This window comes from Thunnus maccoyii, chromosome 10 (assembly GCF_910596095.1).
Source record: "Thunnus maccoyii chromosome 10, fThuMac1.1, whole genome shotgun sequence".
NCBI classification, from domain to species: domain Eukaryota; kingdom Metazoa; phylum Chordata; class Actinopteri; order Scombriformes; family Scombridae; genus Thunnus; species Thunnus maccoyii.
This window is the reverse complement of record NC_056542.1, coordinates 28,842,331-28,857,555: the sequence shown is the minus strand read 5'-3', so window position 1 is coordinate 28,857,555 and position 15,225 is coordinate 28,842,331. Positions and strand designations below refer to the sequence as shown.

The 15,225-nt window shown below is 41.2% G+C and overlaps 2 protein-coding genes across 2 annotated transcripts in view; one reads left to right on the top strand and one right to left on the bottom strand.

The window, feature by feature from the left end:
* The window catches only part of LOC121905473 (NIPA-like protein 2), a 25,162-nt gene extending 19,155 nt beyond the window's left edge, over positions 1–6,007 (top strand). Inside the window, exons 7-11 of the mRNA XM_042423715.1 lie at positions 6–141; positions 420–508; positions 4,129–4,192; positions 4,287–4,384; positions 4,589–6,007. Coding sequence (XP_042279649.1) covers positions 6–141; positions 420–508; positions 4,129–4,192; positions 4,287–4,384; positions 4,589–4,695 — 494 coding nt within the window. The 3' untranslated portion in view covers positions 4,696–6,007. The remainder of the gene's footprint in view (positions 1–5; positions 142–419; positions 509–4,128; positions 4,193–4,286; positions 4,385–4,588) is intronic.
* On the bottom strand, positions 5,721–15,225 carry pop1 (POP1 homolog, ribonuclease P/MRP subunit). Its single transcript, XM_042423714.1, has 16 exons — positions 14,985–15,225; positions 14,646–14,766; positions 14,057–14,191; positions 13,753–13,928; positions 13,322–13,582; positions 13,108–13,195; positions 12,805–12,983; positions 12,332–12,606; positions 12,104–12,197; positions 11,896–12,004; positions 11,636–11,755; positions 9,615–9,736; positions 8,984–9,175; positions 8,435–8,589; positions 7,511–7,741; positions 5,721–6,851 (listed from the first exon to the last, which is right to left on the bottom strand). Exons 1-16 carry the CDS (start codon positions 15,063–15,065, stop codon positions 6,155–6,157), a joined length of 3,036 nt encoding a protein of 1,011 aa, XP_042279648.1. The 5' UTR covers positions 15,066–15,225; the 3' UTR covers positions 5,721–6,154.

The window sequence follows — 15,225 nt, the reverse complement described above, 5'->3', positions numbered from 1 at the left end:
TGCAGCCTCTCTAACAGTCATATCAGTCAAAGCTGTGTCAGGAATGATCACAGAGTCGATAAAAGGCCAGCTGCAGCTCATCTACCCCATCTTCTACGTCATGCTTGTCGTCATGGTTGCCTCCTGCGCCTTCCAGATCAAGTTAGTCAAGGTTTTCCTTATCTACTTCTGTGTACCTTCTTTTTTCTCTTTCAGCCTATTTTTATTGCTCAAATCCTTCATGTTCGCCACAGGCTAGATGCAATTTTGGCTTTCCAGTTCCTGAACAAACAGGAGAGAAAAAAATATATTGGACATGGTGACATTGTACTTGCAGCACACCTGAGTATTATGATGGATGAATACGCTACTATGTAGTGTCTCTGTAAACAAGGTCATTGTATTCACTGCACCCCTCCAATCTTCTTCTTTCTCCACAGATTTCTCAATCAGGCAATGAAAATGTTTGATGCCACAGAGGTGGTTCCTATCAACTTTGTGTTTTTCACCGCAAGTGCCATCGTTGCAGGTATGTCATCCATAGAGCTGTAACTCTCTGTGGGTTAATCACTGCATTCTGTCTTCCTGTTTGAAGGATATGGCTGGCGATATTTTATTTTTTTCTTATTGTCAACAAATCCCATGAAAAGACAAAAATCAATGAACCGATGCCACCAACAAGTCTTCTCTGTGTATCTAAAGCCTGATATATCTAATTTCTCTGTGCCATAATCCTCCATTTTTGTCCAAAAAATATTAAAAACAACTATGACAGACATGTATCTTTATTACCATGAACATGAGCAAACTCCACACACACCGTCCTGCCACAAATACACACTAATGCACAAATGTGTAAAATTCTGCAGCTAAAAATAGTCCTGACAAATGCTTAATTAATTTGTTTGAGTGTTTGCTAAAAACTACAGTGCCCAGTTGTTTTAGAAAAAATTGACAAGACTAAAAGGCAACATAACAGCAGTGCTTTGAGCTAAACACTAATGTCAGCATGCTTGTATGCTCACAATGACAATGCTAACATGCTGATGTTTAGTGGGTATGTTTACCAAGCTCACCTGAGTTTAGTGTGTTAGCATGCTAACATTTGCTTATTAGCGCTGACCACAAAGTACAGCTGAGGCTGATGGGAATGTCATTAGTTTAGCAGGTATTTGGTCATAAACCAAAGTACTGGACAAAGTGAAATTTGGACCTCATGATGGCACTAAATGAACATTCATTCATGATCACCAAAGTCATTATTTATCCTGAGGGGAACATGAACGTCTGTATCTAATGTTATGGCAACCCTTTCAAAAGTTGCAGAGATATTTCAGTAAAAACCTCAAATATCAACCTCATGGTGGCACTAAAGGAAAAGTCAGATGATCAAGTCATTACAGGATTCCCTGTCTGGGAACCTTAAATGTCTATACCAAATTTTGTGCCAATCTACCCAGTAGAGGTTGAGATTCTTTCACTGGTTAAGTGAAAACTTTGACCTGCTATAGGCACCAGATGAAAAGTGGATCATCGGTATGATTAGGTTTCATCCTCTGGGCACCTTGGATATCTGTTCTGAATTTCAGATTATGATATTCTATTCAATAGTTGTTGAGATATTTCAGTTTGGACAGTCTGACAAATTGCCATCCATATAGCTATAGAGCCACACTGTTGAACTGGATGACATGTTTCTTCATTTCAATCCTCTCTAGAGCAGTATTAATCTGCAGCTGAAAATAGTCTCCAACAAATGCACTATTTTCTCCTATTTGAGTAATGTTTGCTAAAAACCACAGTGGCCAGCTGTTTTAGGAAAGTAATGAGCCTATTTTAAAAAAATGAAACTATATATGTATCATTTTTTCAAGATGTACTTCTTACGACTGAAGGCCACAGACAGGGTAAGGAAGTCAGAAAGTATTGAGAGACTAACACGTTTGTTTTTTTGACAGAAAAATATAGAGCAACGCCAGCCTTATCCTTTAAGAATTGTATAAAGGATAATATTTAAACCCATCTCACTCTCTGCAAAACTCACTGCAATTATTGAAATCGATTTCTTAAGCAACACAGTTTAACATAATGTACGGTCAAGATGGTGATTCACTCCTGTATATGTGAACCACTTAGGAGTCCTTGTTCATTGAAAAGGTCCCCTGCTTTTAATGTTGTTGTGTTTGCAGCTAAGGAGTCAGTCAGTTACCTTGACTGTGTGCTGGATAGCCATATGTCAGGAATGGGACACGCTGAAAAGGTGCTCACCAAGGTCAATCAAAGTATTTCAAAATTTCTGGACAAGAAAGCAATGGTGACCTTGGCACTGGCTCTTGCACAGCCTTATTTTGACTATGCCTGCTGTTCATGGTACAATGGCCTAACTTCGTACCTTAAAAACACCTCCCAGGTATAAGAATAACCTGGGGAAGGAAACGTTTCTGTACATGGCAGTAAGTCTGTGGAATAGATTGCTAGGAAATCTTAAAATCATCAACAGCTTGGGAGGTTTCAAGCCTGCACTTAAGAACTGGCTGCGAGGTTTTTTACAGTAGGATATTGTGTCTGATAATAGGATGTCTTTGGTTTTGTATTGATGTAGCTTATTTATTTTAATTATTATGTATAGCTCTAGACTTGTATATAATCTATTGAGGAGGCTGTGAAGTAATGTTCATATATTGATGTAGCTATTTCTGATGCACAGAGTTTGAATTCGTTTTATTAACTGAGTGGCGAGTAGGGCCAGACACTGTCTAACAAAGCACTGAGGTAGACTGAAGTTGTTAATACAGTGAATAACTTGCTGAGTGACAGTGTAGGCACCGGTGATGACTGTATTGCATTGTTTTGTATTACTGCTTTTTTATTATTATTAATGTTTTGGTGTCAGTGTTGCCATGTCAGATCTGCCCACTTGACTCCCCTGCACACTCCCCATCCCCAAATGGACCATGATGGAAATAAACCTAAGGGTTTGTGTAATCCTGACTTTTCCTTTTATGTAAGCACTCAATGCCCTGGCAGAGCTGGTGTTTTTAAAATGAAATTGTCAAAAAAAATATATCAATCAATCAGTCAATCAATCAATCAGCAGAAGCCCAACAGTATTTATGGCATGTGTATTCTGTCAGGTCAAGTCTTTATTATCCTGTCAGTAACAGTGTTCCTTGTTCAATCTGAAAAGAATCGAGAAAAGTTTTCTCAGAAGCATTTTTGTCTCAAAGGAAAAACAAGCTTTAAAATAAATTTTTTGACAGTGGGTCAACCTTACATTACAAAATCCATTTTCTTGTTTGCAATTTTTCTTGAGGAGAATTTCCCCAACTGCCTGTGATGTAACGTCATTTCAAGCTGTTTCCAGTACAGCTTCAGTGGAGTGTAACAGCAGAAAATATTCCATCAGTCCGAAAAATGAGCTGTAAACTTCAGCTTTTGGCGTCAATCTCTTTTAACAAAAGAGCAACAGCTTGCCTCCACAATTTAGCACTGATGTCCCATAATCATACAGGGAGAAATCCATCATGGAGAAGGCAAAGCTACAAGGCATGTGGTGGTTTTGAGTATTTCTCACCTTTTCTGAAAATTTCCTGCTCTGATATTGTTCTTGGTATTACTATTGCTCTCTCCGCCTACGCATATAACCCACAATTGACTGCATTGAACAACAAATTGCTGATGTATTATATCTGGCAGTATAAGAACATCCGGGGGTGGACTTCTGCTTTAAGATTAGTTTTGTTTCACATTGAAGAAAATTATTGTTTTGGTCCTGACCCAGCGGTGGTCACAGCAGCAGACTCGTGGACAGCCGAGTGAACATGTGAGCAGAGAAAAAGTGAGATACAAAGTGTTCTTTGCCAATTGTCCCTGGTCACTCAGAGGAAATTGTTTTATATTGGATATTCTGAGGGGTAATCAGTGATCCTGCACAGTACAATACTCATATTGTAGCAACAATACAATACAGTATGAACGACACACTTCAGTTAATAATAAAACTCTTTCCTCTCATCATCCCAGTGTAATGTGTATTCAAGGTTTGCAGGTCTAGGTTTCACAAACAAACAAAGCACTAGAAATAATCTGCATGTTGTATTATTCTGTGAGGAGTGAATTTCATTTTAAATGTGCTTTTTCATTTTGCAGGGATAGTATTTTACCAGGAATTTGAAGGCTTGGCTTTACTGAACATTTTCATGTTCCTTTTTGGGTGAGCATTCAACAACACACCAGTAAATGCAGCTCATTGAATGTGATATTAACTGTAAAATGCTGTCAATCCTCCCTGTTTCTTTTTTTTCCAGTTGTCTTCTGTCTTTCCTTGGAGTTTTCCTCATAGCCCGAAACAGGCCAAAAATAAAGCAACAGGATCGCAATTTTATTGCAATGGATAAGATTCCTGGTATGTTTTGGATCAACTTTTAATCAGCTCTCCTCACAATACAGTGTGTTGCATGTTGACCTATTTGTATTGAATATAGTGCATTGATTAGCAGGCAGTGACAGTATGAATCTGCTGCCACTGACCCTGGATTTATCTGACAGCTAATGTCTGCAGCCCTGGCAGCAGGGTCCATCTAATGAGCTCTGCTGTCCATGTTCACAGGGAGGAGGCACACTGACAAAGTGCAGCCTGAGGCAAAGACTCTGACATACGGATCGCTGGCAGCCAAACTCATGTGCAACAGAGCTGGCCAAACAGACGATTCATAGGACCAGCTCCATCTGTTAGGACTGTATTTTTGTGGATTTGTGTGTGTGTACATGCCTCTTCCTGGGTACTTCAATATTGCTCTATTTATAAAAATGAAATGGTAAGCATCAACTCAAACCAGTGCCACCTAAGTGCCAGTATTGGTGGCCATATAGGTGTTATATGACAAGAATGAACAGTACATCTCATTAAACAGCTCCACTTATCCTAGAAATATTTCTGTATCCTCTTGTGTTTAAAGTTTTTCCGGCAGGTTTATCAATAACCTGATCAGAAAAACATATTCAAAATGAGATGAAACACCTCAGGATCAAAGCGCAACACCAAATGCCTTAATAGCAAAGTTTAATTAAGTCCTCCTAAGTCCAGGAGGCCACGATGACAAATGCCTTGCAAAATATTATGTGTATTATGTGAATCAATTGAATAAATGGGTCTATGTGCGTTCAGTTGTCAATAAACAAGGATAAAATATAATGTTTCAACAGTCTGGAAAGTTCATGTCACACAGCAAAAAAGGTGTACTACTGCCCCCTAATGGTGGGGGAAGTTCAAAGATCACCAGGCAACTTGTACATGTGTCCTGTTAATCTGAGTTGATGTGAAGTCATTTAATTTGAAATAATAGTTAAGTAGTACCTGCAGTTATATAAACCTTCTCTCATTAGTTAAAGTTGCTCACGTAACTGTCTAAAGTTTACTTTGTCTTAAAATAACTGAGCATTGATGCATCACTCTGATACCTGTTCCCAAGGAGTTAGTAATAGAACTTGTCTGAAAAACACTAATGTACAGCCTGCCCACCCATCTTTACCTCAAATAAACCTCAGACTACATACTGAACTGCTACCAAACTTTAGTGTTGCCAAGCAACAAAACTCTTATCTGCCACCTACACATTTTGGGATGTGTGGGAAACCAGTGCTCATGCCAGTGTAACTATAAAAAGAATGAATGTTAAAGTATCGGTTGTTCAATGCATTTACATATAACGGACAGGCCATACTGTGTAATACAAGTTCAGTTGATGCAGTATGGGTATTTTATTAGCTTATATTCAAACAAAAGCTCTTCAATGCTGAAGACAACCATATTTCATATTCAACTGAAACAATGAGAATGTCTCTTCCCACAGTAAAATATACACAACTTAAAATTATCTTTTAAACACAACATCAGGTAGCTTGTAGTCACGCCCCATGCATGTCATTAAGTCTTCAGCCAACATGGTGAATAAGATGATGGCACAATCCAAGGAGGTAACTATCAATAAAAAAAAGAATAAATAAAAGGTTAAAAAAAAAAAAAAAATCGAGGCACAGGGTTCCTGTCAGCTCACTTGGTGAAAGAAGCATCACTTGATTGCATGTAACTTCAGGTTTCTACAGGACAAAAACAGTTGACCTTTCTCCATTAATCTAGAATTCAATGTGTTCTGCATACACTCAGATGTTTCAATCAGACCTCTATGTTGATTTTAGCAAAGCGATACTGGAGAGATGTCGGGTTGCGCAGCAGCACCGTTCCTCTGTGTTCCATCGGCTGGTTAAGGAGGGTGTTAAGGAGACCGGCAACACTGACTAACCCCAGAGCTTCCCCACAGCCTGCGGACAGGGAGAAGTCACCCTGAGTGACCCAGCCTAGTGTCACCCGGGAGCAGTGAGAGCTGACGCTCGGCAGGGGATCCGGCCACAGCCCAAACACAAGATCAGAGGAAGGCGAGGAGCATGATTTGGTTTCTTCAGATGTAGTGGGGTTTGGGTCGGAGGCAGAGGGAGGGTCTAACCCTTTACCCTCAGTTTTATCAGAAGATTGAGAGGAGGCAACAGGTTTTTTGGAGCCCTTCTTACAACGTTTAATTCTGCTTTTAAAGTGGTCTCTGTGGGGCGGCTCCTGGGGGCCGCTACTGCCAGGCTCTTTGTTCAGGAGCTTCAGGTCCTCTGCGGTTGGCACACACACAATGGCGTGGAGCTCTGGTTTTCCCTTCGACAGCAGCGTCAGACGCACCCACACCACAGTCATCTCATGGGAAGCGAGAAACGACATCTTAGCTGAGCGGTTGAGAGGTGGCACCTCCCCGACACGGCACGGCCTTTGACCTTTAGATGTAGAGGGTTTGCACCAACCGGAGAGCAGCTTCACAGACTTTCTGTTCCTAGGAAGTAAATAACCAAGACCCATTTATAATAGTTGATTAATATTCAAAGAAAAAGTTGCATTTTCATTGGCCCTGAGCGCCCCGCGAGATATACAATTTTGTTGAAGAACGTTTTTTAATTTTTAATGCTGAAAACAAAAGGCAGCCAATAGAGAGTGAATCAATCCAATTTTTTTCTCATAAAGTCAGTCATTACTCAAAGCTTGTGTGATGGTTTTATGAGAATAGATGCAACTCTTCCCCTCTACTAATCTCCATGATGTATTGCAGCAATTTAAGGCTGGATGTACTTTGGGTATTCTCATCAGGGACATTATGATGAAAGGGAGGTAGACTGGAGAAGAGCCATGCATCAAGCCTGTCAAAAGCAGCGCTGGGGTCTCTTAATAAAAAACAGCCAAGAAGTAAGTGATGATTGGAGCACAAAAACTGCACATTTCTGCTCAGGGGACCTTTAAAAGTCAACTGCATTAATATTGTTAGAAGTGTGATTTAGATGTGCAGAATGTTAAATGTCTGCAGGGACCTTGGCATGTTTTGAGTCACTTCTGATACAAGCTTATTTTCACAATACTATAAGAGAGGGGATAAAAAATTAAAAAATCATCAGTATAAATCACAAATAAAAAACAAAAGAAGCAAAAACAAACATTTACCTCAGAACAGTGAAGCGGCTCGGAGGCTTCGTCACAGTGACATCTTGATGTGATGTCACCTCCATCGCTGCGTCAGCCTCGGTTGTGCTTTGAGTCCGGCTGTCTCCTTTTCTCTCCTCTCCTCCTTCCCGCACGATGAGCTCCCACTCCTCGGCCAGCTGTTGCCACGGGCAACAGAACGGAGCCAGACTGCCATGTTTAATGTAATTGGTCCTTTTGGCGGGCGGACGCCTACAGAAAAGGTCAGAAGGTCAAACCCTTGTCAAACTGTTGGGGCAACCCTGTCAATTTATGTAACACATTCTGACTGCTGAGCAGCGGATAGTAGGGGATGAGCAGCACGCAGCCTTGTTATCATCTCATCTGCATGGCGGGAACGATCTGCATAATGGAAATTAACTGGGGTCAGAGCTGTGGAGTGCTTTTCTTTATCAAAACCTCTAATCCACTGACAACCTCACTACTTACTTAGGGTGTAGGCTAGTGAATATCATATTTTTCTGGCAGGCGATTGTACAGTCTTACAGTAACTGAAACCAGGACAAAGTATCTTTAGTTCCAACATAGTCTCATTATCACCTTACTTAATGTTTACTTAACTGAAAACATTTTCCCCTCACAGTTAAAAAGGGTATTTTTTAAGTTTTCCGATCGTTAATTAAAATGTATTGTAGAAACATCATCTCCGTCAGTATAATTGACCTTTATTATTCTAGGCAAGTTCTCAGGACTCTGTTTTCTATCAGTGGGCTGACATACTAGTTACATGCCAAAATAATTTCACAAGATACACAAATGTTTTGGCAGCACAAGATGTGACGGGAAACAATTCTTAGCAAGGAGAGGCAGATACGTTTCTGATAATAATGATCACACACACAACATTACTTTTTTGGTTCCTTTCCTGCTCAGGCATTAGCTGACCTTTTGAACTTGTCCAGGAGCTCAGCCTCCTGCTCCCCCTGAAAACAAACGCCTGCAGGGCAGTCTGGGTAATCATGGGGGAAGTGGGGGGCTCCTTTATTCTGAGAGTGTTTCAGACTCATATTTAGCCCACCAATGCGGACTCCTCTGTACACCTAGCAGAGGAAGAAATAAGGCAGGAATGAGAAACATTGGATTTTAGGCTTGACAAAATAAAGCAGACCTGAGGGCTTCCAGCCTGCCTTTAAATTTCAAGGTACATTTAACATTTTCACAGTGCTTGTCCAAACAAAATGGAATTGCCCCAAAACATGGACAAGGCAACCAAATACTGAAAACATCAACAACAAAGACTTTTCCATTCTAACGTTCACTGTCTTGTAACGGCACACACACACTAAAATATGAAATAGAAACCTACATTTTTGTTTAATAAAATCCATATTATCCAGATCTTCATTTGAACTTTTTCAACATTTGAATGACAGTGAACAGATAATAAAGCTCAATCAAATGCAACCAAATAACATGGCTGTCCACGCTACCTACCAGTGGGACCCAGAAGGCCATGCCCCAGCCTTTAGGAAGCAGCAGGTCCCATCCAGCACCCCAGGAGCTCATCTCGTGTCCCACCTGCTTGCCAGGCTGGTGAACCAGCAGGACGGGGACTCGGCCCTGCAGGGGAGTGGGGTTCAGCCTGGATCCAGGAACCAAGACCTCGCTCCTCATACGGTTCAGCTCCTGTGAGGAGTAGAAAATGCTAGAGGTAAGAACGTCGGAGCTTATCTGTCCTTTCAGAAATAGAGATTTAAAGGGAAACTTGGGGATTTTTCACCCTGGACCCTATTTTCCCATCATTTTGCATCCAATGAGTGACAACAATTTTTCAAATTGAGTCAGACACATAATCTGAGCCTGTCAGTGTCAAAAACATGCACTTTTAGTGGATGTACGTTAACAGGGTGCTATTGCCCCAAAGGATTACATTGCAGTCTGTTTCGTGACTGCTGGCTGAAGCGCTCTCGCTCAATACTGGACCTATTTCAAAAATTGTTGTCCCTATTTGTCACTTAAACACAAAGTTTCCCTTTAATGTAAGATGTTAGAAAGGAGAAGGTCAGTAAATAAGGCACATAAAGTGTTAAGAATATCAATAACTGAGAATTCCATGTTGTGATACCTGCTCTGATATTTTGTTATCAGTGACATTGTTGCGGACAGACTGCTCCCACAGGAAACTCTGACAGCAGTGTTCCGGTACACCTCGCAACATCAGCTCCCTCCTCTTCTCCTCGTCCACCTCTGAATGAAACACAGCACAAACACAGAATGCTCCTGTATGATCAGCGTCAATGTTATATGTCTTAAGCCTCTAAGAAAACATGAGTCAGGAGAAAAATTTGCCACACAGCCAATCCTCTCATTTATCTAAACTAGGCAATCATCTAAATGAGCAGTGAATTGATCGCTGATTAATAAAATGCATTCTGCTGTGGAAACAGGACCATGCTGTAACAGTCCCTCATTTATATATGATGCAAATTTATGAAGACATGGTGACTTTCAGCTTGTTGATACTTGCATACTCTGAATACAATACATAATGGAACAAAGCAGGACATCACCCATGTTTACTGGGTTTCACAATAGTAATTGGCCCATATGAGGCCGATGCTGTTCAGTCCCTTCTGTTATTCTCAGAGTTTGCGTAGGCTTTCAAATGAGTACTAAAGCTCACAATACTAAATATTTTAATTTGAAATGATCCTAATAGTTTTTTTCATGTACAACGTAAAGATAGTGCAGCTCCTTTAAATGAGCAGATGTTCTTTACAGAGATGCTAGTTGATCTTTGGCTTTGACCATACTCGTTTGGTGAATTAGGAAATTGTGACAGTTTCCAGAATTGGAAAATCAATACAAGTCTCTTTTTTTTCCTTAAAATTTTTTCCATTAATCAGGTCCAATATAAAGATTGATCCTGATTTCGTTGAATAGTGGGTAAACACTCTGCAAATAAAAAGCTGGAAAAACAGACTTTACTCTACAAATCATCCTGGGGCCTATTATAAAAAATAATAATGATAAAAAAAAAAAAAATCAGGTTTACTATAAAAAGACTTGTTCCAGGTTTTACAACATTAACCATATAACTCTGTAAACCTCTTACATGAAATAGGCCTCGAAGGCCTGAACTCCTCTCATGTGAAGAATAAAAATAAATGGCATGAGTAATTTACAAATACTAGCAGCCAGTGAGGTTGCAAAGCCATTTAATATGCAGGAAAGCATGACGTTGTAAAGTTATTAAGCCCCAGTGTGTGTCAGCCAGTGAGCAGCTCTGTTAAGAAAATAAAAAAAAAACCTGTGAACATCTCTCATGAAACTAGTGACACCAAAGTGTGAGGATAAATAACCCTGGTTATTTTCAATGTAGGCTTTATTATTTTGGCCGTTATGGCTGCAGATACTGAGCAGGCTACTTGCAAATACTAACAAGCGGTCTCTTATGCATGGTTTTGGATATGGGTGTTCCAGTTGGCAAAATACAAGATTCCTTTTGAGATGAAGCAATGAAATCCTGTTTCCCACCTAACTATTATACTATTGATATCATGCCAGCACAGCAAAAATATTAGCAACCAGTGAAACTATGTTATTGTAAACTAGAGATGTGCAAAATGAGAAAAGCTTGGCAGTGACGGGATTGACAGATTTTTAAAAACTGGAAATGAGGCCCAATTTGAAAGTAACCCTTATTATCTCTATGTTCCACCTCAAAATCAGTGAATCAGCTGTTGTCTGTCACTGAGGGTGTTTTTGGAGTACAGGGTCCTGCCAGGATTCGAACCTGGAACATCTGCATGGCCAAGCAGAGCCCCCCCTGGAGCACAGAACCAGATGTGTACTCAGTGAAACAGCCTCAGGACCAGAAACAACAGACTCATTCTGGGCTCAACTTCAGCTATCTCTTATTTTATGGTCAAGGTCCCTCTGTTATATATGAAAACAACGATTAAATCGAGTCTGCACAATGTATGACGTACACGTACAGTACAACTTGTTCCTTGTAAGTACATATAACTACATTAGAAAACACAGTATTATATAACAAGAGTATGGTCTCAGTCCTGAGAACCAACTGTATCTGTAAACTAACTGCCCACTCCTGCACTGTTTGTCTGGTAGGTCAGATTTTACCTTGTGCCTGCTTTACACAGGGCAAAGCTTTAACCTTCTTTGTTGGTAAAGTCAGCCTGGGGTCATCTACAGTCAGTCCCAGCACTGTGCCAGGGGGGAGCTCTCCAGTTGAATAGATGCCTGGATGAATTACACAGTCATGGTTAGATACACGCCCACACACAAACACACAGAACCAAATGGCAACAGGAAGTACTAGGAGACGAAATATATATATATATATATATATATATTTAACACAGAAAGAGGAAAAAATAAACCTTTCAGTATATTAAAGACATCAGCTTGTTGTTGATGTAGAATCATCTTGCTCTCATCTTTGCAGTGCTCAGGCCACCAGAGGGAAGAGGGCTGGGATTTGTTCATTTCCTTAAAGAAGCAAAAACATAAAACATAGTTATTCAATGTTAAATGCAAATATATTTCAGAGGCTCTAAACTTCTGATACGATAACACCATAATTCTTACATCACAGTCCGTAGCAGCTTCCAATGTTTCTGCCAGCACAGAATGGGACTGTGGTCCAATCAGACGATAGCGTACGATCTCCATTGTGAGATCACTGCAACAGATCCACAAGTGAAATACAAAATTAGCAAATTTAAGAATTCACGTCACCATTTCCAGTAAAAATTCTTCATCCAAGCCACAATGTTCTCTATCTGAATTTTAATCAAATTTAGAAACTACACAAACTTTATAACTATTCCAGTTGAGTTGGACTTCCAGGTAACTGGTGTGGTGGGAGATCTGGTTCCATCTCCCAGGATCTTCTTGGCTGGGGGTCCATTGGCATCCTTACGGCTCCGCTTCCTCTTAGTACCAGTTATCTGCTTTGTCTCAGGGGTCTTTTCAGGCTTTGGCTCTGATTCTACGGTGGGGACAACCTCTGCAGGCTTCACAACCGGCACAACTGGAGGAACTACGGCCTCGCAACACTGGCACACACTTTGTAGCTCAGGGAGAAGGTCCTGGAAGGAGCACACAGTTTCTGGAGTTAACATTCCTGCTGACCCCCCTCTCTCTTAACGGCAAATGTCAGCCCTACTATAATTTAACCTTTCACTACAAAACTTATTTATTTTTTGTATATTAAGATTGTCCATCTCGATAATATATAAGCTTTTGCTTTAGTCACCAACCAAACAACCATCTACAACTCAACGTACCTGTTTCAGAGTGGGATGAGCCCAAATCCACAGCTGCCTGTGAGTCGAGCCCTGTGTTCGGGGTCTCCAGAGGAAGGTGACAGGGCCCAGGGGCTGTGAGGGGTACTGTCCCGCTCTGTATACCACCACACTGCCCTGTCGTCGCCCTGACAGACACAGTGCTGCAGCGAATGTAGGACCTGCAAACACATACACACTATATATTACTCCAACTATTCAAACTAAACTCAGGAACTTTTATCACTGAAAACAAAATCAGAAATCTAAAACTGTATTTGTGGTTGAGGTAGGGCTCGTTCTCACCGGCCTCCTTGCTAGTCAGCTGTGACAGAGAAGCCAGCAGCTTGTGTTCCTCTCCCTGTAGCTCGATGCAGCAGTAGTAAGAAAGGTCCTGAGTGGACAGAACCAGAGGGGTTACGCTGATTTTACTTACAGTGATATTGCCTTAATTACATCCTAAATGAGTGAAATAAAGAAAACACACAAAAAAACATTTCCATTCTGTGAGGGTCTATACCTGCAGAAGGCAATGGCTGCTCATGGCTCTGTAGCAGGGACGATAGCATTTGTATGTGGGTCTGTCCCCGAGGCAGTAGCCCCACTTTTTCACCATGTGGAAGCGCTTTGCGTGCCAAATGTGCGTCTCCAGCCACACATTCTTTCTCTGGCGGCGGTTGAACTCCAGCAGCAGATTTCCGTGCCGGCGGCGGGCCTTGCGGCTCTTGCTCTTCGCCTGTTCCTTCTTCTTCTTGGAGCCGGCCTGGAGGCTCTTCTCTCGCTGGAGGGGGAAGACAACAGAAATGTCACGGATCATGAGAATGTGACAGTGATATTTCAGTGTGTGTGGAGTGTGTTTAAGGAGCACACTTCTTCATTGAGGCATTCAGTGAATAACAAAGACTGAAAACAGCATGACGATGCTAAAAGGAAAGTCATCCTGAATGTTACCATTCTGTTGGCAACTTCTCTCAGCCTGCGAGGAAGACGCTTGGTGTTGTGGCTCATGGCTCGTCTCCTCATGTGTTTGGGCAGGGCTCCGAACACATGGCAGCTGCCCGTTGTCTTGGTGACTGCTTTCAGCATGGCACTAACCTCTGCTGCCCTGGCCCTGGCAAAAGCTCCAGCTGGAAAGTTGGGAGCAGAAGAGAGGGGTGGAGGCACTGAACTTTTAACTGTCATCACACTGGCTGTGCAAGTATGTCAAGTGAGTCATTTTCAGTATGTGTCTGTAGGAGTAGGCCAATGTCTTTACCAGTAATGTATTTGGGCATCTCCTTGGCGTAGCCTCCACCATCTTTGTGGTGCCCGCGGACCCATCCACCCTGATGGTGAGAGCTCTTCGGCCTTTCTGTTGATGGATGGTCAGATTGACCATCACCACCTCTACCTTTGGACAAATAATTATTTTGTCAGTTTACAAGAAAAAATAAGAATGCAGTAAATATTGTGTTTTGACAAATTTCAGAAAAATATTCTAAATATTCTAAAATCAAATCAAAGCACTGTAATACATAACAATATTAAAGGTAAACTCTCTCCTTGCTTGTCCTGCATTCTCAGGGATGTTTGGTGTAACATTAGAGCTGACAATGATACTGGTGGTGCTTTTGTTGTTGAAACTTAACTACCAACTGGATTAAATACAGTCAGGGAAATGTTGTAGTGACTGACGGTGCAGAATGAAAACTGCTGACCTCTGTGAAATTCTGACAATGCAGCTGCAAGAGGAGAGGAGGTTATGGACAGAAAGAGCCGCCGTGAAGAGGGAACATACAGCATCGCAGGACCGACATAAAAGTCATGTTACATAACGTTAAACAGAAAAGACAGAGTAACATTACTGGTGGTCGCCGTGTTTCCTCCGTTCTCCACATTCGGGGTAGAGGTGGATGAATACTGCACACTGGCCGGCTGGTTTCTCATCTTCTTCTGCCGCATTTTAACTTTTGCAGCAGACATTTTCTGAAGAAAACAATAAGGCACCTTTCAGACAACGGCTGTCAGTCAGTCTTGCTTGTTGCTAACTTACGCTGACTCTTCAAACAGAGACATGACCTGCGAGTATGTCACCAACTGCTAGCGACCTAGCTGGCTACGTTAATTGGCGGTTTATTTAACAAAAATACAAATAAAATATGTCTATACAATATGTTCAGAAAAATTACATATCATACAGTTACCTCAAGGTTCCCCAGTATGACTGTACGTGAGATATGTAGTTTCAAGTGTAGACGCCCTCTCTTTTTCAAGCTAGCTGGCATGTGAGTTTCTCACACGTTGTCTAGCGTGATGTTTGCTTCCGGGTGGTGTTCATGGGATTTGTAGTGTATCGGCGCAACAAAAGTTGTAATGACAACCAATATCAGTTATTTAGAAATACTGTATTGTTTTTTTAACTACTTAATCTGGTTGTTGTATGAT